The sequence below is a fragment of the Perna viridis genome, chromosome 8 (assembly GCF_037379345.1).
Source record: "Perna viridis isolate PV_CMFRI_1.1 ecotype Kerala chromosome 8, ASM3737934v1, whole genome shotgun sequence".
Taxonomy (NCBI): domain Eukaryota; kingdom Metazoa; phylum Mollusca; class Bivalvia; order Mytilida; family Mytilidae; genus Perna; species Perna viridis.
In genome coordinates this window covers 31,923,111-31,948,943 of record NC_142452.1, presented here as the reverse complement: position 1 = coordinate 31,948,943, position 25,833 = coordinate 31,923,111, and the positions used below count along the sequence as shown (strand labels likewise).

General features: G+C 33.6%; 1 protein-coding gene across 4 annotated transcripts; it reads left to right on the top strand.

The window, feature by feature from the left end:
- Nucleotides 1-2,812: 2,812 nt before the first annotated feature.
- Nucleotides 2,813-24,953, top strand: LOC148610248 (uncharacterized). Of its 4 annotated transcripts, none has more exons than XM_088542533.1 (9): nucleotides 2,813-2,960; nucleotides 5,461-5,635; nucleotides 6,444-6,542; nucleotides 8,670-8,759; nucleotides 15,889-16,012; nucleotides 16,866-16,999; nucleotides 18,452-18,573; nucleotides 19,650-19,818; nucleotides 23,242-24,953. In XM_088542533.1, the coding sequence occupies exons 2-9, from the start codon at nucleotides 5,542-5,544 to the stop codon at nucleotides 23,442-23,444; spliced, it is 1,035 nt and encodes a 344-aa protein (XP_088398659.1). In that variant the 5' UTR covers nucleotides 2,813-2,960; nucleotides 5,461-5,541; the 3' UTR covers nucleotides 23,445-24,953. The 4 variants fall into 4 exon arrangements, with proteins under 4 accessions (XP_088398659.1, XP_088398661.1, XP_088398660.1 ...); XM_088542535.1 differs by having other exon boundaries at nucleotides 2,821-3,086; nucleotides 5,521-5,635; XM_088542534.1 differs by having other exon boundaries at nucleotides 2,821-3,086; nucleotides 5,514-5,635.
- Nucleotides 24,954-25,833: the final 880 nt, after the last annotated feature.

Below are 25,833 nucleotides of genomic sequence, written 5' to 3'. Positions count from 1 at the left end.
TAAAAACTGGGAGCATGGACCAGGTGCACCGGTAGGGTAAGCGTCCTCTGCTTTTCTAGAGACACCCGCCGAGTTGCTCATAAAAAGTCAAGTCCGGGGTAGATATGAACATGAACATAAAATCGGAGTTCACATGTTAAATATATACATAGTCGTTACATTCTGAGACGTTTGTATAATATTGATTTGTTGTGACATGCATCATAAATTTGATCCTCTATCCTACATAATAACATCTACATGAACTGTCCCGTACTACCATACATCGTGTACTAATATAAGTTAAGATAACAGAACTTATAGAAGGGTCTGAAAAATTCCCAACGATGTTAGAACTGTCAAAAACAAAGCAAAGTTTGGTCGTTTCCTCCGCGGGACACGAACTCGTACCGCTGTGACATCTATGGCAACACCGCCTGCACAAAGTCCAGCGCCCTAAACCACTCGGCCAGCTATGCTATATATAAATATAGCTTTCACTGATCGGGTCATTCCTCCTCGTAGGATTAATCTAGGGCTGTAACTTTGTACATGATGTATACAAACACACACACACACATGCGTATACCTAGTATATATAAGTTTAATTAGGTGTTTTCTGCATTAGCTTTGCCCCGGAACTCAGGAGTAAATTAAGCTTTCAAGGCATTGTATAACATGAACGTGTTATTATCTCATGAAATTGAATGTATCGACTTTGATTGATGTCAATGGTTTTCCTAAAACTACCTGATTTTAAAAATAAAACTTGAAGTCGGCCTTTTTATTTTCCTTTTAAAATAAACTCTTGTAGTTTTTAAAAAGAAGTTTTTTTTTTTAGGTTTGCTTTAAAATAAGTCTCATGATTACATAAAGATTCATCTCACAGGGTCTGTCATGTTTAATATAGTCATTGACCGGGCTCAAATTAATTCATAAAAAATATTTTTAACTTCTATATTTATTCAGATCTAAAACTTTATCACAAACATGTTCACAGGATGGCGAATTTACTCCAAACTTTATCTTCCTCCGCGTATGACCTGAAACACAGAAAATAAGTTTAATCTATAGTGATTCAGAAATAACATTAAAATGTAAGGAAACAATATAACGATCTATTAAGTAAGAAGCAACAATTTGCATCATGTACACTAGTCTAAATGAATTAATTAATTATACAATAATTCAATCTGAATTTCATTTGTTAATCCATTTGGATTTATTCACAATACCTTTAAATACTTACAAATTCTATGTGAACACATCAAATGCTATTATTCAATATTTTTATATGCAAAATTGTCAGTAGTACTACATGATTTGACACTTATACCATTTTACTGAAAATCAAAAAAAAATATATTATCCATATAAATGTAAATAATATAATTATAACATCATGATATTTAAATTAATTGTTCAAAGTAATTCATTGACTACCACTAAAACTCTGTCTGAGCTGAAGGCATTAATTGCCACATAAACAAAGGGGAACAATTTGTAAACAAACACAAAATATATTGATCTTTACGGAAGGTTTTAAAACGACCAAATCTAGTAGTAACACATTTCTATACAGATAAGAAGCCATAGATATTGTCACGAAAGTGAAATTATACGAATATATTCAATGTTGTTCTGAAATTTCTTTTCCGACAAAATTTGTCGTTGGAACTCTCCGTTACTCCCCATTAGAACCAAAATTTCAACTGTTGATTCCGGTAACATACTTCATTGTATAGCTACAAAAAATATATAGTCAAAAATCTGTAGGCAAATATAAATTTCATTCTCAAAACCAGCCTGGTATATGTACGGAGTTAAGAGAAATCACACTTTTACCTCGCAATTCTACACCTACTTGGTGGATCCGCCATCTTTGTATCCTGGTTTGCATACCCCAGATGAATCAATCATTAATCACTATTATTTAAGCATAGTAAAATATCATTACAGATCAAGCATGAAAAAGAATATAGAAGATTACGACTAAAATTGCAATACAATCACCAGTTTCCCAAAGTTCGTCTGTCAATCGGTCGAAGTCAAATAGTAAAACATATTTCACATTCATACAAGTCAAATGATATTTTTTTACACAATACATAAAATATTCATATAAAACAACATTGCAGACTATTGTACACACTCAACATTTTTCAAGATCTAATGAATTTAATTTTAGGTACCACCTTTCAAAGGTCAGCAAAAATCACCATTTCACTATAATACTACAACGTATTAGAGACTGAAACCTATTATCAATAAGTTTTTAAAAAAAAAAAACAACAAAAAATGTGAATGTTTTTAAAAGTAGTGCAAAACAGATACAATTAATGCCATATATATTGGATTTTATATATATAGCATTTGATTGTTATTTGTGATTGTCATTTTTAACGGGAAGTATTTTTTAATAATTTCAATATATTTAATATTTAATATTCCGGCACTGTATGCATACAACCAGGATTTGCATTTGCTGAGTAAGTCAGAGGGCTTGCTACCAGAAAGGGTGGGAAGGCACATTTTATGCATCCTTTTGATAAATGTACATGTTTGCTTGATTTGATTATCTCGTTATTGTAATCATTTGGCTCTGATTCAATTTTTTTCCCATGGAACTTCTTTAAAGCCAAGTATTGATAATCTGGCCCGGGAATTTCTATTTTTATATGAATAGTTTTTTTTTCGTTGATTGTATCAGCTAGGTTCGCGAATGATCGATACTTTTGTGTAATTGAGCAGACTCGGAGTGCTTAAATACAAGGCCGTTTGTAAAAGAAACAATTTAAATAGTAAAAAGCATTATATCAAATAATGTACTTTAATTGCGTATTGGATTATTGAACTTGTTCTATTTCTCTCCCTATAAGCTTAGGATAATAATTGGAATACTGTGACATATGAACCGTCGAATGATTTTGCCTTTCTCTAGCTATTTAAAGCATATCAAAGTGTTTTGCCATTTTTAAATGGTAATCTGCTTATATATGGTTAAATTTATGTTGAATCAGTATATATATATGTAGCTAAAATATAACACGGGATTTATCTGAAAGTTAAATTTATTCACATTTTCTGGACTTGTTTCTGAACTCCAGGTTAGTCAATTCCTACTTTTATCAACAAATGCAAAATACCCCTAAATTGTTTCACTTTTATTTACATGAATGTCATGCTTTTATTATGAAAATTCGGAAAACTCCGGTAAAGGATCCCTGAAAAAAAACCAACAAAAAACAACAGGATATCGTGTAGATTTTTTTAATGGCATCCAGGATGATCTTATTGTTTGTTTTGTTTGTTAATTGCCTGTAAAATTTTCGATGAAATGAGTAAACTGATAATAACCTGGACCACCCCCTTTTTTAAAATATTTTGATCCGTCCCTGGTATTAACAACGTCAATATAGAAGGGAAATAAAAATTGAACCCATGGTAATCAGACAATCCGTTTTATGACTAGATTTAGATATCATATGTACATATGTGTTTTCGTCGGAAATTTCCTTGATTCCTCTTTCCACATTTTGTGAAAAAAATGTGGCAAGGATAAGCAAATTATGTCAGAGAATTCGAATCCACGGTGTTAATAAATATGATTTAAAGAGGGATAATCATCTTGATCATTGGAAATGCAGAAAATGTTTAAACCTTTGTTGAAAAAAAAAAACAAACGTCATTGCCAATAATGCTTCAAATTCCAGGAAAAAAAGAAGTTATTTTTTAATTTTTTATTCATTTATATATTTTGGGGGTAACTCGTCCATATACTTTTGCTGACATCCTTTATTATACATCTAAATAGTAATAGACTCAGGATGTTCCCTAGTATGATGTAATAACCAGTAAAAGAAAGTTTCATGGTAGAAAAGTAGGGAAAATGATATTCGGCTCTAAAACCTCATACATTGTAATCTAATACATCTACAAGTAGTAGTCCTTAGTTTGTACATTAATGTTATTTATAGTCAGTTTCTCTATTTTCATTGTAACAAGAGATCTTTTTGAACTGATTAATAGGTATCTTTAAATGTGTAACATATTTTTCAAAGTTGCCAGATTTTAAAAGGGGAGAGTTGGGATTACGCCAAAGTACTTTAACCACGTCGCATTTTTATTTGCGCCTGTCCCAAGTCAGGAAGTTCTGGCCTCTACATGTATTTTCTTTTTCACCTTTAGTTTATTTTTATGTTACTTGAGTATATAGAGGCAACTCTTTCGCTGTACTTCTCTATAAGATACAGCTGCAGCCTGCCCTGTAGTATGATGATTTCCTCGTCGTTCATTGAAGACCAATACGTTGGTTGATATTTTCATCTCGGTAGTGTTCTTGTCTCTTTGACATATACTCCATACCTATTCTCGTTATTTTACATGGAAAGGTACATTGTAAATAGGAAGAGTGTAAAGGGGGCTTGGGTTGTTTTCTTGAGGTCGACATACCTATAGGTTTCTGTGTCAAAATGTCCATCCATGCACATATATGTATATGTACTTCAGGCCAGAGGTAACTTACTACTCTGGGTTGGTTCCTGTGTCAATTTTTCCATACACATAAGGAAAGCATGTTTCGCCGATTTTCCAGTTTGGAATATCGAACTTACTATATACACACAGAGACCTATATATATATAGTTAAATTTATTGATGGGTCTATGATACAAGCCTATCGACCTTCCGAAAAGCTCATAAGTTGCACTCCATATAAGAACCGTGAAAATTGTGATTCATGGTTGGAAAATCTGCATGTATGTTAATTTTTGATATTTTGTTTAAAATGTCATCGTAAACAGAAAGTAACATGTGGCTTTTCATGTAACCCTTGTTCATAGGAGATAAAAATCATGTAGAAAATACTGGATATTTCAAAATTAAGGGAGATAACTCTGTAAATGACACTAAAGTACAATAGAAACTCATTGGATTTTCCCTGTGGATTGTCTCATAAAAGCAGACTGATTGGAATGTATAATTATACATTTTATCATACTGACGTATAAAGCAACTTAATAACAAAAATAAAAATTTGTAGCCTTTTTAAGTGAATCAAATTTTACAGACTTTGCACGATTCTTACAAAGACTGTTATAATTTTTCAAAACCTTCGTAAATTTGCCATCTATTATTGACTGGTATTTTTTCCATTACATGAATTTGTATGTCGTACCATTCCACTTCGCCGTTTTAGGTCAAGGGTGATAAAATGAAACAAGTCTCTTAATTTCTAAAAATGTTCTAATTTGGTTTTTATAACCTAAAAGATTCACTTCCCACCTTTCACCGAGACCTGGACAATATAACATTCAACATTGTGTAGAATTTTAAAAATAGCTTCGATTGAATAGAACGGTTTCAAAATACAATACGTTTCGCATTCGTAAGTCCTTTGAATTTCTATTTCATTCAAAATATGTCATATTTGACGTCATGGTGTCACGTTCAGATAAAAAATGTAATCAATTTTTCCCGAAGGTCCAACCAACCACAAAGCTTATTACAATTGAAACCAATTCATAGCTTGCTAGATTACAGATTGATCCAACTTAACAAAACATGTACTCATCAAAAGAGCAGAAGTATGGAGAAATAATGGATGTGTGTAGGAAAATAATCAAATCTTCGGAACCTGATATTGTGGAATGCATAGGTAACTTCTTGTGCGTGCGTTTGTGTGTTTATCTGCTCAAGTACAGTCTTCGAAGTCTTTAAAAATAGCATGTTTAAAACAAAGAAAATAATATTATGCGCAATTTTAAATGCTGCTTTTACAAAAAAAAAAAAAAAAAAAAAAAATATCTTCTTTGAAAACAAATGCATGTACATGTACCTAGTGGTCTGCCTGACTACCAGCTACGTAATTTATCCTGTTGACTTCTACTGATTATATTTGTATTCTTAATCGGTGCATAAGGATGCACATGTACATGTACATGTTTCTTAGTAAAATTGCAGTCTATATTGTATTTCCCAATGGTTATTAACTCACATGTAATGGGTTTTTATTTCAAGAACAAATAGAAATGATTTCGTTTCTGGAACTAATAATTACCCATATTATATTTAAAAAAAAAGAAAGAAGGGAAAAAAGACGAAACGAAACCGTTTCGTATCGTTGCGTTTCTAGAATAATAGTCCCCGCATGTATGTAGAGTTTCAATAACTATTAAAGAGTAATCAAGGGAACTAAGGTTATAGCGGTTATCAAAAGAATGCAATCCTGGGACAAAGACTAGACATGGAAAACCGACATACACAACAAAGAACATAAAGTAATTAAATCATACATACAAAGTAAAAGTAAATGAGCCACTCGGACTCCACTAAAAACTTGGAGCATGGACCAGGTGCACCGGTAGGGTAAGCGTCCTCTGCTTTTCTAGAAACACCCCACGAATAGGCCTACGACATGTACAGAGTTACGTTACAACACTGTGTATTCCTTTTTTTTATTTCAGAGAAAATATGTAACTTTAATGACGATAAGACTGTTGTGATTGCCGATCTTTGCACAGCAGATGGGATTAACTCAATTGATATATTTTCAAAACTAAAAGGTAAATAAAAGTTTTGTGCATGTGCACATCAAACGTAATCAATATTGATTTGGATTTGGACTTTGCTAGCGCACTGCACCAATCGTATAAGGAACATTTTCGGCATGTAACAGTATACTGGTTGAAAATGTAAACGTGTTTGCTCGGCTTAAGTAGGTAGACTGAGGGAATATTAGATTATTTAATATTTTTTTCAACGAGAGGGAGTTTCTCATGCTTATATCGTCGAGCGGCTATGCCGCAAGACGAGATGAGCATAAGAAACTCCCGCGAGTTGAAAAAAAAAAATAATAATAATCTGTTTATCGCTGTTTTGCTGAATTGTAAGGTATTATTTTTTTTATTTTCCGTTTTCTTCACCTAAATATGCAAGTTTTATAAGCACTGCAAAATTTTCTTTTCGGAACTATTTTTCAGCGACGTGCTACGTGACGTCACGTATGTTGTGCAGCTGTGATACACATTTTTTTAATCGGTTAACTATGACGGTCGCGTTTAAAGAAAATTTGTGGAATAATTTTGGGATTTATTCATTCGTATTGGGTAAGTTACTGTATATAATCACTTTCCATTGTAGACTAGAAAATATTGCCACAAATTAGCCATTATTTCATATGCAGTAAACAAACAGACGGTTATTTTGGTCGTCAAATATTCCTACGCTGTTACCTGTATATAACGCGAGGACATAGAAACTAGCGATAATTTTCATTCTCACTCGACCGGCGTGAGATTGAAAATTATCGTATAGCAAGATCAAAGGGATTTTAAACAAAATAGCGATAAAGGGACATAACTCTTGAAATCAGTGATATGTTTGTATCATATTTAATTTCACCGAAGCCTATCAAACTTTCATTTGAAACATAATAAAATCAGTGCAAGTTACTTTAATGCTTACATAAGATTGATGTAAAATACTAAATACAAACGTTACAATGATTTGTAAAAATTGTGTCCCTTATTCTAGGTCTACTTCTTTTAGAGAAGTCAGGCAAATCCTATGATATGGGTGGCATGAATTATTTTAAAGTTCCCTAACAAATCAACTAAATTTTGCTCAAAATAAGAGCTGTTGCCATTTTTTTCAAAGCTTTCTATGTACGTTTTGTCGCTGAAGTGATCGTTGCGGTAAGTTAATCCAAGATTCAACTTAGAGGAAGGGTGCATATGTGATATGAAATGGAAACATTTGATATGAAACATTTTTAAAAAAGAAAGTTTGTCACCCACTTCCTGGTTTTTGCATTGGCACTCTAGACCTCTTAAAATAAAAAAAAACAACAACAACAAAAAACAAAAACAAAACAAAACAAAAACAAAAACAAAAACAAAAACAAAACAAAACGAAACGAAACGAAACGAAACGAAACAAACAAAAAACAAAACAAATGTTGAAAAAATATCAATACAAGTATGATGATGCATGCTACCTAACTCACTGCTATCAGTTTTTTGTTTCTTTTCGTCATTGTATAATATTGGTACTTTTGTTGTTACATGTGTAATACGTCTTTCACATTGACTTCATGGTCGTGTTAAGAGGATGCCCATGTAAAATCCAGGCAATGGGTGGCACGTGACAAATTTTGTTTTAAAAATAATGTATATAAATTTCATATCGCAAATGCATCCTTTCTCAAAGTTAAAAGTATGATTTTGATTAACTGTAACAATTAAAGAGAAATAAATTACAAATGAACTATTAAAATTCGTTGAAAAAAAATCTTCTTTTTGACCAAATTGTGTTGCTTTGCTAGGGAAATTTAAAATCATTTTCTGAGCCATCAATAATCGGTTTGAAAAAAAATATTATACTATCTTACAAACAAATGGTATATACGTTATAATGGAGTAAAGAATTCAGTGGGATATAATTGAGCCTGTGCCACCTATATCATAGGATCTGCCAGATTTTTAAAAGAGCAGTCTCTAAAATTGTGAGCTTGCTTAATGTAACGTAAGTCTAAATTTCTCTCCGGAAGTTACATCCAAACGATTTTTAAACATTCCATACTACACGCTCATTGTTTAAAGGACATCGATTTTTGTATATTCGACTGATTTTGTTATAAAAATTATGCATCTATCTCACCGAATCTATTGTTAATCTTGTTTAATACACAGAGGTCATCGATAAACGAAACAGAGATGTATTACTACTGATGGAGGACCAAATTTGTAACAATTTCAATACGTTACTCACAAATGTCCATGGTAAGTGATGATAGATAGTATACACGTTTATGTTACAAACAAAGCAATGAGAGGCACATGTAGTTACGAAATGAAAGGTATTGTAACGGGAGAGCATAATTTGTCTCACAAAATTATACTCCGCCACCGAAGATCGAACTCTCGATCGCCCGGTGACAAGCCAGCGCCAACCCGATTCGGCTTTAGCCAAGTCAATTAAGTGGCTACTTAAATCTCATTACCTACTACAACGCTGGTACATGTAGGCGTCCTGCCATAGTATATATACGGAGAGATTGCGATCATTGGTGGATCCAGGAGAGGTGAAGAGCAGGATGTCTGACCCCCTTTTGTTGGGACATTTCGTCGATTTCGTGCAATATTTTGGCAAAAATAAGGAAATCATAGCCTCACAAAAATTGAGAGTGTAGAATGTGTTGTAACGTAGAAAGACAAGTACAAATACAAAGTATTGTGACGTCATATAACCTACCAATATTTTTGTTTCTGTGTTTTGTTTTGTTTTGTTTTGTTTTGGGAAAGGGCTTTTTACGACCAATCTGGAACCCCCGCTCTCTTTTTAAAAAAAAAAAACTGGATCAGCCCCTGGTTATATACAACAATAACAAATATGATAAAATTTTTAGAAATACGGTAATGATAGGTGGTATTTTATTGCATAACTAGTTGAATTATACAAAAGTTTACCTTTTGCGTGTATTATAAATGTACTTTATGTCAAAACTAGCTTTATTTTTCATCAATCTTTGCTAAATTTTAATAATTACCTGATCATTCATTCGTTGCAAATAAGAATACAGATGAGACCAGTTCTAACCTCTCAGGGGAAGTCAGAAGAGCCGGCACTTAGGCAGTTGTGAAAGTGTCATAGAACAGTTCTATAGCCAGCTCGTCTGAACGTTCTGCTAGCAGGACGGGTCTACGAGTACATTTCTGCTACTAGAGCCAGCTCGTCTGAACGTTCTGCTAGCAGCACGGGTCTACGAGAACATTTCTGCTACTAGAGCCAGCTCGTCTGAACGTTCTGCTAGCAGGACGGGTCTACGAGAACATTTCTGCTACTAGAGCCAGCTCGTCTGAACGTTCTGCTAGCAGGACGGGTCTACGTGAACATTTCTGCTACTAGAACCAGCCCTTCTGAACATTCTGTGACCAAGTGGGGCGTGATGGTAAATGCTGGCCCAAATATAACACGAATGTGGAACTACTTTTATTAACACATAGAAGGCATTGAAAGATCTACAAAATAGAGAACAAAAGGAATAATGAATAAATATACAAAATAGACCAATTATTGTCAAATACATGCAAAGCATAGAAAATCATTGCAAATATTCAAACAACTTGCATAAATCAAATTCATTTGCATGTTCAAAACAATTTAACTTAACGAACACACGAAAAGAACACAAATCATCAATTGAATATTTAAATGTAATACCCACAGTTAACTATAACTGTACACAACTGACCATTTAAAGTCCTTTATAAGTACTCACTATAACAAGGTATAACATTAAATCAATTAAACTGATTCAATGATCTGCAAAATCAATAAAACAAATTGAAATAAAACATTGAAATACAAAAATGCTTTAAATGCAAAGTGCCAGTACGAAAAATGAAAAGTAAGAACATGAAAAAGTAACATCATAAATACCTTATCTGCTGGCTATACTTCTAACAATTAAAAGCGGACATTCATCTTGGCCTCCCAGTTCCACATTGAAATACTATAAAAAGTTCTGAGTATTTATACCAAAATATAGTACTACTCACAAGTGGAAAAACTAGAACATCCAACCTCTAAATATATTAAATCCAATAACAACCAGTGAGCAGATTTTCAGCACAATGCGAAGAAAATGCAAAATGCAACGAAGCGTAGAGTAACTCAGACCACTGTAGAGAACAGATCAAAATTTCGAAAGAAATATAAGTCAATAAATGGAAAACAATAATTATTTTGATAAGTAAAAATCAGCTTGTCCACATACTCCCCAGCTGAAATGTTATCGTCTCGATAAACAATACCAAAAATTAACTCCACATACTCCCAAATAATAGGAACAATAGTAAAATGACAACATACATTTACCATAATCAAAATGATAAATTGAAGAGTCAACAGCACTACAAATCACATTGTATTAAAATTACTAACTTTTGTAAGCAGTTTACTTTGCTAATAAATACTAACTACAATAAACAGCACATGGTAGTCTATTCGGATTAGAATGTTTACCAGCATTTATCCTCGTACTTCGTCTCGGTACCATCAGAGTATCATCATCATCACCGTCGCTCGAATCGTACGGAGTAAGTTCATCACAATCCGGCCGACACTTCAACACATGTTGACGATTCAGCGTCCTGGATATACCAGCTCCATCACTAGGTTCAACGACAACGGTATTTTCGGATGATCTTACCACTCGGTAAACGGCGGAGTCCCAAGTGTCTTGAATCTTGTTACGCCCATGTACGCCACGATTCCTGATGTAAACCGAATCTCCCTCACGGATTTCAGGATTAAAATGTCTCTTGTCGTGCTGTTCCTTCCTGTACGATGCACGGTCTTTCATCTGCTCCCCAGCTTTTTCGTGAGCATATCGTAGACGATTCTGATGTTCAACAATCCATTCATCTAAAAGAACTTCAGAGTCATTAGATTCATTATTGCACAACAAAAAATCAACAGCTAATTTTGGATGCCGTCCGAACAATAGATAATACGGACTGTAACCAGTTGATGAATTCATTGATACATTGTACGAAAATACAAGTTCTGGTAAATATTTCGGCCAATTTTTCTTTTTGTCAACAGGTAACGATTTTAAAAGATTGTGTAGAGTTCTGTTAAATCGTTCACATTGAGCATTTCCTTCCGGGTGATACGGTGTTGTACGAGTGCGATTAATGTTGTACAGTTTACAAAGCTGGCGAATAACGTCAGATTCGAAATTCCGACCTTGATCGGAGTGTAAGCGCTCAGGTACCCCATAAATGCAAAACCACTCGGTCAATAAAACGTTTGCAACGGTGTCTGCTTTTTGATCCTTCGTGGGAATTGCCCTAGTAAATTTTGTAAAAATATCAGTCATTACCAAAACATTCTCTTTGCCATGTGCTGGTTCAAGTATGGTAAAGTCAATTGCTAAAATTTGTAACGGTTTGTTGGCAATGAGGTGCCCCATAGCTGGTCGAATACTAGGTTGCGGCATTTTTGAAATCACACAACGTCTACAATTCTTACAATAATCTTTAATTGTGTTAAACATACCTGGCCAATAGCATCTGGTCCGTATGGTGGTAAACGTACGTTCAATCCCTTGATGTCCTAAATCGTCATGGCACTTTCTCAATACTTTGTCCCTCAGAACAAATGGCAAAATCAACTGGTTTATCTCACCATTTATCGGATCACGTATCCTTCTATAAAATATACCATTTACAACAATCATTCTGTCCCATTGACGTAAAAGAGTAACTAAATTTCTATCTAACTTGTGTATTTCTGACCGTGAAGGTTTAACCTTAGTGTTCCAAATTGCAATAAATTTACTTATTACTGAATCAGAATTTTGTAAATTTCGAATTTCACCTTTGTCAAAAGTTGGTAAAGTTGTATGAGCTTCTTCAACAAAAACAGTTTGACAGTCTTCAGACCTAACATTCTGAACTACATCACCTGGAACTGCTGTACCGGTAGCAAACTTCTGTAGCAATGTTTTTATATCTTCGGACTTTGCAAGTTCTACCTTATTATGTGTTCTAGACAAAGCGTCAGCATTTAAATTATGCTTTTGTGGTCTATACCTGACATCAAAATCAAACACTGCTAATCGGGACAGCCACCTCTGTTCCTGTGCTGAAAGTTTTGACGTCTGCAAATAACATAATGGATTATTATCGGTATAAACAGTAAACTTAGAACATAATAAATAGTCTCTAAATTTCTCAGTTATCGCCCAAGCTACTGCCAATAGTTCTAACTTTCTAGAACTATAATTGTTCATATTTCGCTCGTTCGGTCTTAATGCTCTACTCGCATAAGCAACAACTCGTAATTTTCCTTCCACATATTGAGATAACACAGCACCTAAGCCTTGCATACTTGCATCGGTTTCCAAAACGAATGGTTTATTAAAGTTTGCATATGTCAATATCGGTGCAGAAACTAAGTGTTCTTTCAACGTATCGAACGCTTTTTGACAATCGGTGTTCCAATCTTTTCCAAAAAGTTTACGTGGATGTGGTGTATACTGCTGAGCCAATTGATTCAAAGGAGAAGCAATTTTGCTAAAGTCTCTAATATAACGTCGATAGTAACCAGCTAATCCCAAAAATGATTTCAATTTCTTTACATTTGACGGAACTTCAAAATTTTCTATAGCACTAACCTTGTCAGGATCTGTGTGTATACCATCAGCAGACACCACGTGACCAAGATATCTTACTTCACGCTTGAAAAAATGGCATTTTGAAGGCTTCAGTTTCAGTCCATGCTGTCTTAAACGCTGAAAAACTACTTCAAGACGTTTTAAATGATCATCAAATGTACTAGAAAATGTGATAATGTCATCAAGAAATACAAGCAAAATTTGAAACAGTTCATTTCGAAAACAATGCTGCATTAACCGTTGAAATGTAGCCGGCGCATTGCAGAGTCCGAAAGGCATGCGTAAATACTCGTACAAACCCATAGGAGTAGTAAACGCAGTTTTCTCAATATCATCATCATTCATTGCAATTTGGTTGTAACCAGAAGTCAAGTCCATCGTAGAAAATAGTTTAGCGCCACTGAGAGCATCAAAAGATTCTTCAACTCGCGGAAGCGGAAATGCGTCTTTGTTGGTTTTCGAGTTAAGTAAACGGAAGTCAACACAGAGCCTCAGAGAGTTATCTTTCTTTCTGACCAAAACGATCGGCGAAGCATAAGGGCTGGTGCTTTCACGAATGATCTTATTTTCTAGCAACTTTTTGATATGATTCTTAACTTCCTCATATTGTGTTGGCGGTATACGCCTGTATGGTTGTACGATCGGTTTATCATCTTGCAGCCGAATGGTATGCTTAACGGTAGAAGTGAAACCAACATCATTATCATCTTTTGAGAAAACATCTTTGTATCTATAAAACAACTTTTGAACAGCGTTTAACTCAATTTTGTTAACAGATAGATGGCTTATATCAACCGGCATTTCAAATTGTTTATAATCATCATCAACTTTAGAATTCGGAACATCAGAAAATGGTAAATTACTGTGGAAAATTATTTCTTCAACAGAATCAGTTCGAATGAACTCAATACGTGACCGATTGTTTTGCTCTACTTCTCCTTTCATAAGAATGCCAACTCTTGTTTTTGGTGCAATATAAATGTCATCACTGCCTAGGTTTGCGACTCGAAATGAAAAATGACCACGTTTGACGGTTACAAAAGTGTGTACTACGACTAGTGAACTTGGCAAATGTCCGCTTGATTTTAATGGTTCTATTACGGCATCATATATTCTAGGAAGATTTGGTCCTGTGCCATTTAAAGTAACAACAGACGAAGCAGGTATGCGTACAGGAGAACTAGCGCAAACTTTAGCATAACCAATAGTGTTCAAATGTTCATTTTTAATGCAAGCTTTAAATTGCTCTTTAAGTTTTGAATTTTCCGCAATAGTGGATACTTCTTCGCAAAAATTCCTGCCAAAATCAAATTCTAAAATGTTTTTACAGCTCCTAATGATATTCATACCTAATAGCCCTGGAACCAATGCCTTCCTTCTTCTTGTGACTGGATCAGTGGAATCTTTCACAATCAATACACCACAGCTTTTCAACGTTTGTCCCATCACTACCATATCAACTTCCACATAACCAATATATGGAATAGAAAGTCCATTTGCAGCCCGAAGCTGCAAAGCTACGTCAGTACGTAATAGAGTACAATCCCGCAGAAATTTATCATAGAACGACTCTGTAACCGAAGAAATAGTAGATCCCGTATCCACTAAACATTTAGCCTCTGTGCCTGCTATGGCAACGGTAACCACCGGACACTTTCCTATCAAATAATCACAATCAACAGAGTCCATATATCCTCCATCTAACATGGGACTCGACACGAAAGATGGCGCTAGTTTCCCTGCTTATTCGGACAATCAGCAACTTTATGACCCGGCCTTTTACACCCAAAGCATAAATTAGAAGAACGTTGTTCATTGTAGGATCTATTCTGACCAGATGGCTTGGAATTGACTGTTTTTGTTAAAGCATCGATCTGCTCACTTTGTTTCCTTACTATCGCGAAAAGCTGATTCATTTTATCATCATTAGAATGCTGATCTTTCAGTACATTTGAATCTACCTGAACTTTCACTTTAGGTACGGGATCATTTATCTCCTGCTAGCAGGACGGGTCTACGAGAACATTTCTGCTACTAGAACCAGCTCGTCTGTACGTTCTGCTAGCTACTAGAGCCAGCGCTTCTGACAGTTCAAACAGAACCGGCTCTACGAGAACAGTTCTACTATAAGAGCCAGCGCTGTTAAAACTGTCAGGAGAGCTGGCTCTAGAACTGTCCGATAACTGTTCTAAATCTGTTATAGAACTGTCCTTCTGATGTCCGATTTCATCTGTATACACATGTACAAGTAAGTAAAGTGTTGCACACAAGGAAAAAAATTGCAACATACGTTTTTATATTGGGTCTGAAACATATGAAAAAAATATGTTTGTCTATGTTTTTCATATGTTTAGGCATACGAATAATGTATGCTTTCAATAAAAAATATAAATAATTGATACTCTCTAAATATAATATTACTAGGTAAACACATGTTTTCTGGATGATTTCCATCATTAAAGGCATATGTTTTTATTTGAATTGGAGCCAAATATGCAGTTCATGAGTTTTAATGGGCAAAAACGATATATTTCCATACCAGTCTTACATGTAAACATATGTTTCCATATGTTTGAAAGATATGAAAACATGTGTTGCAACTTATCCAATATACGTGTAGGGCACAAATTGCAAAAATAAATTTTCCTGCGATTTCTTTATTTCTTAAATTGTTTTGTCTGTTCATAATGACTTTCTACATACATTATCTTCCATATCTATTACAGATAATCTTCAGGGAGAGAACATGTTTCTTGCTGTCAGCGGAACAGATATGTACAAACAATGCTTCCCAGCTAACTTTGTACATTTTGTGTTTTCTGGTTTTGGTTCCCACTGGCTTTCTAATAGGTACAATTACACATATTTAAAGTAAACTCTATATGTTTGGTGCTTAAGATGTTCACATATTTTTAACGAATAAAGGCGTTTGTCATGTATTATAACTAAATCTAAATAGTAAAGATTTGGCTTGTTTTTTTTTCCAAAAATCGGTAAAAACCAATCTCCACTTAAGTATGCTACTCCTGGTTTGTCATGAAGGTCGCCGGAAGCAAATTATTGGGAACATGTAATAAGAATCTGTAGTTCATTTTGCCTGAGCGCCACAAAACTTGATAAATACTTAAATCTGAGAATGTTCCAGATTTGGATGAATAATTACATATTTCTTAGTATAGACCCATAAAACAACTTAATTACAAAAATAAAAATATGTAGCCTTTTTTGGGGTGTATCACATTTTTCTAATTTTGCATGATTGTTACAAAGACAGCTACTTAAGACTAGATTCCTCTGAAAAATAACCGTATAATGAGAAGCACCCACAAACTAAGCAGGCACTAAATGACTTTTTTTTTGCATATTCAGGAGTTCAGACATTCAAACTCTAAATAATAGAAATGCGATGGTTTAACCACATGTTAATTTATGTTTACTATGACATTTCAAACAAAATATCAAAAATAAAAATTGTAGGCTTTTCACCCACGAATCACATTTTGCATGATCCTTAGCTGGAGTGCTACTTAAGTCTGTTTCTTTAGATTTTCATACGTTACCTATTTCATTATTAAATAAAATTCTGAAATTTATCAAGTCCATGACATTATCGACTTAATAAAGATATTTTTGTCGTAATCATATCTAATATATGAGTTTCTGTCTTTTTTCTGCAAACGCAGTTACTTTATCCGATGTATAGTTCTGTAGGTTGTTCAGTTGAAAATGGACTCTTTGTTCAAGATGGAACTGAAGAAGAGCAGAGACGCATTGCTGACCATGCTGCAGAAGATTGGGAAATGTTTCTTTGTAACCGCGGAAAGGAGTTAAAGCCTGGTAACCAACATAGTTGTATTCAAAATGGGGTAGAAATATCGATGAAAATTATTTATACATACATGTATAACCATAAATTCAAAAATGCCACCTATACAACAAAATATATAAGTAATGCAAATTTCGGCATGCTGTTCACGTTTTTTTTTTTTCATTTTTTTTAAGAACCAACAATATTTGTACCAAATCGAAAGGAAGATCAAAATCAGAAAGAAAATTATAATCAAGAAGAACCCGAAACTAAAAATATCGAAATAGGGAGAAAGGGTTACACCAAAATCTACTGTTCACTAATCCGATCCATAATCAACTCAAGTCCAATCTAAATCTAGCGAAATAGATATTATACCACCAGACTTGGTACAGGCATTTCAAACGAGTTAAATTTAGATTTTACAGTACGCAGTACGCTAAACCTCCCTCATCCATTGCGACGTGATATACATGTACCAGTTGTGATCAAATAGCATGTGCATGCTATTGCGTTATAATCGGTAAATCAGCGGCCTCTTCGGCACAAGGAACAATTTGCAAGAAGAAATCATTACTCATCGCTTTAGAAGAAACTGAGTATTTTTCAATCAAGGACTAGTAGCTGAAAAAATAATTTAGTAAGAGATCTTTTTAGGCGGATTCCCTCATACTCTGATTCAGGAGCCAAATTCAAAACTGACAAGTTTACAATTTGCAATACAAGGAGTATCAGTATTTAAGAGCATTTGCATTTTCTAATGCTTGAAATTTCAGTAAATAAATCTATGCTGTAAGTATAGTCAGACACATCCGACTGTATACACCCGCCTGGTAAATACCCTTGTGGACCTGTACCATGATGTGATGCTTACTTTATCATCAACATAAATGAAATTTTGCACACTTCTTATGTGAGTTATAGACAAGCATGTGCGGCTATCTTTGTGGATCTTGAACGGTCGATGTTAGTAATACCAATTGTGTTAGGTTTAAAATTTGTAGTCCAGCCCAATACATGTACAAATGTATATCCGCAGATGTGTAACCGTCCTTGATTTATATGTATCCCTCAACTGGCTTGTAAGCTTTGTTATACAATCACAGAGCACACCTATCTCCGGTGTATTGTACAAAGTTGCAAAAAGGGATAGGGTTTAACACTGAGTGTGGCAGAGGTATAAAGCTTTGAAATAGCAAGAGATGGAGTCCAGCCTTGCAGAATATCAGACCGAGATATTCGATGGAGCTGTTCTACTTTCGTCTCAGTTCTAACAATCTTGCATGTACCCTTATTTGTTTTGTGAGTGAAAGGTCCGATTTCTGTGAAAAAAAAGAAATTTGCTTCCTCGACTGGCTTTTAATTACAGGTACATGTATTGCAAGCTATACAGTTTATATTTATGTAGTTTGACCACTGAATTATGTTGAAGCACTAATATAATGTCCTAGTATCATGAATGATGCTGTCATTAATTTAAGGTGGCATGATGTTTATGATAGCGCTCGTGAGAAAAGATGACGATACATATGGTTCCAAGGAATTCCATAAAGAGCTTACTAAAGTCCAGGAAAATATGCTGGAGCAAGGAGAAATCAATAAAGTAAATAGTTTCGCATTGTAGATAAAATATTAATTACCTATTTCGTACCCGTGCGTTCTTGTTCTTGAGGGTTATTTTTTACACTTTTGTCAAATTATACATATGTTATTCATTGTAACAGGAAACAGATGTATAAATTTATTCGACCTCAACATAACATTCAGATCAATTATTATTGTAACCTTACACCTTTTCATACAAATCATTATCACATAATTTACTTTATAACGCCCTTTAAAACATGGCGGAATGTTTAGCACATCCCTAATCCGAATTCTCGTTTTTGTTGGATGGTCTCTCCGACTCTAGTATATACTACAATACTCACTAATTTAAATACCAGCTCTCGTGCTGAAAAAGATATATTCAAACACGGATGAAATTAGAATTTCAAACTTATTGTTTAAATTTTTACCGACAGGTATTATTCACATTTGTATGCATGCAGTCATAAAATAATTTAAAAAAAAAGTTAAAACAAAAAATCCTAGTTTTTCATCTTAACGTGACCAAGTGGGGCATGATAGCAATTAATGGCCCAAAGAAAGCAAATATGGAATTACTTTTAATTCAGACTCAGAAGAAATTGAAAAGGTCTACAAAATTAGAACAGAGACATGTAAATACGCATACGAAACAATTTAATTATCAAATATTAACCAGTAACAGTCAGTGAGCAGATTTTAGGCACAATGTGAAGTAAATGCAAAATGCAAAGAAGCGTATAGTAGAGAACAGATCGAATTTAAAGAAATGAAATATAATGGAAAACATAATTATTAAACTAATAAAAAAATCAGTTTGTCCACATTAATGTTAAGAAGGTAGTTCAAGGGTATGGAACATAACTCTCCAAATCAGTGATATGTTTTCAACAAATTCAATTTCAAAGAAACCTATCAAGCTTTCTTTTGAAACAGAATGAAATCAGTCCAAGGTACTTTGATACTTACATGGTTGATGTAAAATGAATATTGTTCAAGTGATTTGTAAGATTGGGTCCCTTTCCCTAGGTCTTCCTCCTTAAACACCAAAGTTGAATACGGTTATGGTCATAATAACAATATTTATTTTAGAAAGAGTTCACAGATATGTATTTCAACTCCTACTTCCGAACGGAAGAAGAAATGGTTCGACCGTTCAATGAGAGCAACAACTTATCACTATCCGTGCTGAAACTAGAATCTTATAAAGTTGAAGACTGGATAGCAGAGAAGCACCCCGGAGAATGCAGTCCACAAACTAGTAAGATCCCCAACCTGAAAGAATGTGTTTGATTCTTTTTCTATTAGGATTTTTTTTTAAATACATCTTTTTTCAGGTTGTATTACTTATTGAGATGTTCCGAATTAAAATGGGATCAAAAACAATAGTAGGAAAATAGGGATTGGCTGATTTTTTCTTCATATATGCAACAACCGGTTTTTCGAATGATTTGTTAGTTTTTATTTGTGTATTTCGTAGGGACGGAGCGTTATGTAGATGCTCTGAAACATAAATGGCTCTAACTCGTTTGGTCGGAAGCAAAGAACTTCGAAAATGTCATGTAGTTAGGAAATAATTGTTTGAACTTTAAACGCAGGCGCAAAGCGTTTTATTTATAAAGTCTATTCCCTTTGGTCGAGAGTACCAACACAATGTAGCTCTGTCTAACATAGACAACGCCTACAATCATATTATAATTAACGAAGTAACATTTTTTTTCTATGGCAATTTGGTTAAGTTGTATGTACGAATGAATTATTATGATAAAGAATCCTTTCTCGACGACTTGTTTATGCTTACAAGTAAATTTATCTAAACTCAGTCACTTGTGTTTTCTATTTAAAGCCATTTTCTGTAAGCACTTAACATGGTGCTGCACGCATGGTGACAAAGTCTGTTGAATTGCATGTTAGCAAATTACGACCATAAAATAATAATAAAAAATAATCCATAGTGCTTGAGTTTGTATGGTTGCCATGGTAACATGTGGTTAAATTTTCCCGCCCAAAAATTTTCTAAATATTGTTATACTATTATTATCCCATGATACTACATGTATCCACAAACAAATATACACTAACTTAACAAAAGCAACTAACAGTCATACTAAAATACATCTAATTAACCGCATAGTCCTGGTTGAAGTTCGAGAATGTTCTGGAGTCGGCATAAAGAAAGAATGAAAGAAATTTAACGTCAAAAAATTATTGACCAAGGAACTCAAACTCTGCAAGTGTTTAAAAGCAAACACAGCATTTTTTAACGTCAACAAATCAACATAACCTTCCGAAAGCGAATGAAAAAGACCCAAGACCTAAAAAAAAACTTTGTAGGAGGTAAGCAACTTCTATCGATAAAGTCGAACTCGGACCGGCAAAGAAAAAAAAATCCGAAAATATTCGAACACATTTCAATGGTCCCTGTTTATGTATGCTATAATGATAATTGTTTAGCCAAAAAATAATAATAATACTAATAATAATAAAAATAACATTATTTAAGGAGGTAGACCAAATGTAAGGGACACAACTCTTACAAATCATTGGAACATTTGTATTAAGCAATTTATATCAATGTCATGTAAATATCAAAGGAACTTGGACTGTATCATTCTGTTTCAAATGAAAGCTTGATAGGCTTGGATGAAATTGAATATGATACAAGCATATCACTGATTTCAAGAGAAATGCACTTAAGCGATAACAAAATGAAATTATAATATAATGGCGAGACACGTTCGATTAGTAAACAAAGGAGGACTTTAAATAGCGTAAAACAATCACTGTAATGAACGGGTCACTTTCCACTGTATTCATCGATTGCAATCTTTTACTTAAATTGTGAAAGAAAGAAGTCGATGATACTTCTCAATGAACGCCTGTATTCTGTTACGATCTTATCGTACTACAAGCTAAAAATGGCACAAATGCCTATTTATAAATTTATAATTAATTTATTAATATTTATAATATGGAGAGGTATATTTGTAATTTGAATAACCAAATATTTTGTTTTCCGAAGGAGCGACACGAGAACCGATTTGTTCAACGTGCAATAGTTTTTATTTTGTCTTTTGGCTACCCTGAACTTCACTTTTTATGAGGAAATCGGCGGGTGTTTCTAGAAAAGCAGAGGACGCTTAATATGCACTACCGGTGCACTGGTCGATGCTTCTTGAATTAGTTGAATCCGCGTTATTCATTTTACTTTTGTTAATGTGAGGGTTGTTTTGGTTGTTTTGTGTTCTTTGTTGTGTGTGTCTGTGTTTTCCGTGTGTGGTCTTTGTCCTTGGATTAGATTTTTTTTTTTGATGGTCGCTGAAATCTTGGTTCCCGTGATTACTCTACCATTCACAGTTTCTGTAAGGATTTTATATGGATTGGTACTTTAAATGAGTTAGTGGTATATAAACCCAATCTTATTAAAACTAGATTTTGTTATTTGTCTATTATATCCGGGAATGTAGTGGACAAAATACAAGAGCTACATAAAAATATGTATATTTTATCATATTGATATTAATCCAGATATACATATGTATCATCCTTGTTTGATATATTTTTTCTTGGAATAACAAACCAAATAATGATACATTATGCAAGATCATAGGACTATCAAGCATAAAAGCCCGAAGCCCACACGCATGCCAGGAGCCGATCCAGAAACTTTAAAAAGAAGGGGTGCCAGCCGGGATTCTTCAGAAAAAGGGGCTGCTAGGACAATATTTGCCATTCTTGTCAATTTACAAAAGAAAATGATAAGTTTTCCAATAAATAAGGGAGAGTGCGGACCCTCTATGGATCCACCACAGCATGCACTTTCAAGTACAACACCATAAATTACACGAAACATCTTTATTCTAAATTAGAAAAGATTTTCTGCATCTGAATCGATACAAATTTTTCGTGTAATTAATATTTTGTATGGTCGGGATGTCATAAGAAGTGATGTAGAATAACTACAAAGATGATATTTTACTGTTACAGTAGAATTATGGGAAAATGGCGGGAAAATATATGTCAGAGATGCTCCATCATCATTTAAATAGCTTTTCGGTTGTTAAGTAGTAGTCTTTGTAAGAATCATGCAAATTCTGTAATATGTGATACACCACGAAAAAGGCTACATATTTTTCTATTTTTGTTATTAAGTACCTTTATAGGTCTTTATGATGAAAAGTATAATTATTCATTTCAATCGTCCTGCTCTTAGGCGATAATCATCATTAAAAATCCAACAGTTAATATTGTATTTAAATGTCATTTACAGAGTTATCTCCCTTAATTTTGAATTCTACAGTACATTCTGTATAATTTTTTATATCCTATGAGCAAGGGTTATATGGAAAGCCCCATATTAATTTCTGTTTACTGTAACATTTAAAAAAATATATAAAAATGAAAATGTGTAGGCTTTCAACCATGAATAACATTTTGCATGTTTCTTATTTGGAGTGCCTACTTAATTATATAGAGCTATTATATATTAAATGAGTCAAGAAAAGAACAAATTGAGAAAGAATATTTGCCACCCCATTACTCGATTTCACAAAATGGATCTTAACTGCTGTTTTCCGGGGAAGACAAACATACCGATGTATGTCTGTTATGACTGTACTATGTATAACATTAATTTCCCCCGTGAACCACCGTTGAATATAAAATGTTCAAAAATATTTTGTAGAAAAGGAAGAATGGGCGCAACGACTTCAAATTATAGCTAAAACATGGAGCTACAAATCAATAGAGACTGCCTTACGAGACAGATCTAAAGCAGACAGAGACAATATCCTGGAGAAATTTTATGAGAGACTCCGGAAGAATTTGTTGCTATGCGAATTTGACCTTAGCTACACAGTTGCTGAAGTAGTTGTTTCAAAACGGTAGATATCATCCTAGAGCACCTGTACCTAATTGTAGAAAGTGGAAGCTAACAAAACAATTAGGAACTCACCTTTTGAAAGAGTAATCAGCTCCTGACCATCTTGTGATAACACTTTTCAAATTCATAACTCTCGTTTCATCATATAACTACCAATTTACACTGTTTGTAATACTTTCACTATAATACTAGTTCTTGTAATTCATTTGAAATGTACTTATATCCGGTTATTTTCGTAAACAGTCTGTTGACTTCTGGGAAAAAGCGATGATTCGATTACTATTTGATTATTGATGATAGCGTTTTTTTATAATACTTATAAAAATAGGAAATGTTATATAATTGTTTGGTTCTCAATATCATTCAACAGTATATGAATAAAAAAAATGATTTGCAACGTTGCTATCTTAAAGCTCCTGTATGAAGGTGCTAACCGGATATTGATACTATTTGTACATATGTTTGCTTTTTTAAGTTGTGGGTGATCCTTTCATAAGTAAAACGGTTAAGTGAATGATTTGATAAGTGAAGCAAAACGATTCATATTTATATTTAAACGTTAACTTGCTTTTATGTTGTATGTCACCCTGTACAACTGTAACAATATTTTGTTATTTATTTACAAGTGCTAGGCAGCAATTCTTATTTTAAATGATATGATCAGTTTATATAGAAATGCTAAAAATAAAGACATGATCTTTAAAACGACCTCATAACAATGAGGCATTTAAAAAGTAGATTTGGATTCTACGGTTGTAAAGTCAGTGATTTGTGTGTGATTATTTGTTTTTTTTTTTTTATTTGCTTAAAGTGTCAGTACTGGTAAGAATCAGGCAATAGATAGAACATGGTGTGTGAAATAAAAATTAACCTCCATTATCAGTGACGGATACAGAGGGGTGCAGTGGGTTTGCAACCCCCTTTTTATTAGAAAAATTGTCATTTCCGTGAGTAAAAATGACAAAAACTGGCAAATAATGTGATAGCACTCCATTTTTCAAAGTGTCTGGATCAGGCTCTGATCATGAAAGTTCAATTTGACTATTTTCACCATCAGAATCTATGAAACAAGACAAGATTTTCCATATCACTTTGGCAAATTGAGTTAAAACTTCATTGAAGTGCACTGAAAATTTTAAGGGCAGATTACGCTGTAAAAAAACACATTTTTCTGACATTCCATTGAAAAAATTCTCAGATAGTGTAGTGATGCAGATATCAATCAATGGTTTTTTTCAAGTAGATTGAAATTTTACTGTCAGATCGGTGGGTTTTGGACATGCATAATTATGATTTTTTTCCGTTTTGCCTGAATCATACAAAAACTTGCTACTTGATACATTTAATTACTTGAACAAACATCTGGCATAAGCTTGAATTGAACAACTCACTTATATAATGTTAAGTGATGCACTTTTTGAAATTGGCTTTTTTGTAGACTTCATTTTTCTCCCTTCAAATTATGCAATACTTCCGTTAATGTTATTGTGCAAATAAAGTAATTTATTGTTCTATAGGTGTTTTTATTCAGCATATGAATTGGTCATTAGATTAAATCAAAGCCTGAATTTATATTGGTTCTAAAGTTAGAAACGGAAGCGGAAATGTCTAGAAGTCAACAGAAAGGACGAAGTACACTTCGCGATGTTTTTGGCCCCCTTATTGGCTGAATTTCTAAACATAATAATAGAATGTTACCAATCAGTATTTCTGTTAACCATTTAAGGTAATTCAACAAAATAACCATATACGAAGTTGTTAGTCAGTTATTTTAGGTTAATGGCAAGTCGAACGTAATACAAAAACTCAGGTTTTTGCAAACATAGCTTAAATTTGGAACAATATTCTCATTTTGTATTCAAATTTGTTATGCGTGCGCCATTGTGGACCCACTAAATCTTCAGGAATTCTAATAAAATAGACCAAAATGCTTCAGAATATCAAAATAATTCATGGGTCTACATTGGTGCAAACACTGTTATTTTAGGAAGAATGGATAATTTATTTCCTGGTTTTGTAAAATTTAAGAAAATCAACTAATTTGACCAATGATTATGACATAAATACGTTATAAATATACGCAATTAAACTTGAGGTTACACACTTATGTTCAGCGAGTAAAAATTTTCTGTGACTGAAATCAATTTTCAGGAAAATAAGGGGCCAATTTCACTCGTAAATGTACTCAACTTTAATGTAGAGTAATCATTTTCACCATCTTCACCAGTTAACTAATTCGATTCATGAAGCTTCTGTGTATCCAGAAAAATATATAGGAGGTCAACAGCGATTACGAACAGAGATTTTGACATCGGTCCTCGAGGAACAGCATAACACACACACACACTCACGTTTTAATAATCAAATATATATATAGAATAAATTAGGTTGCAT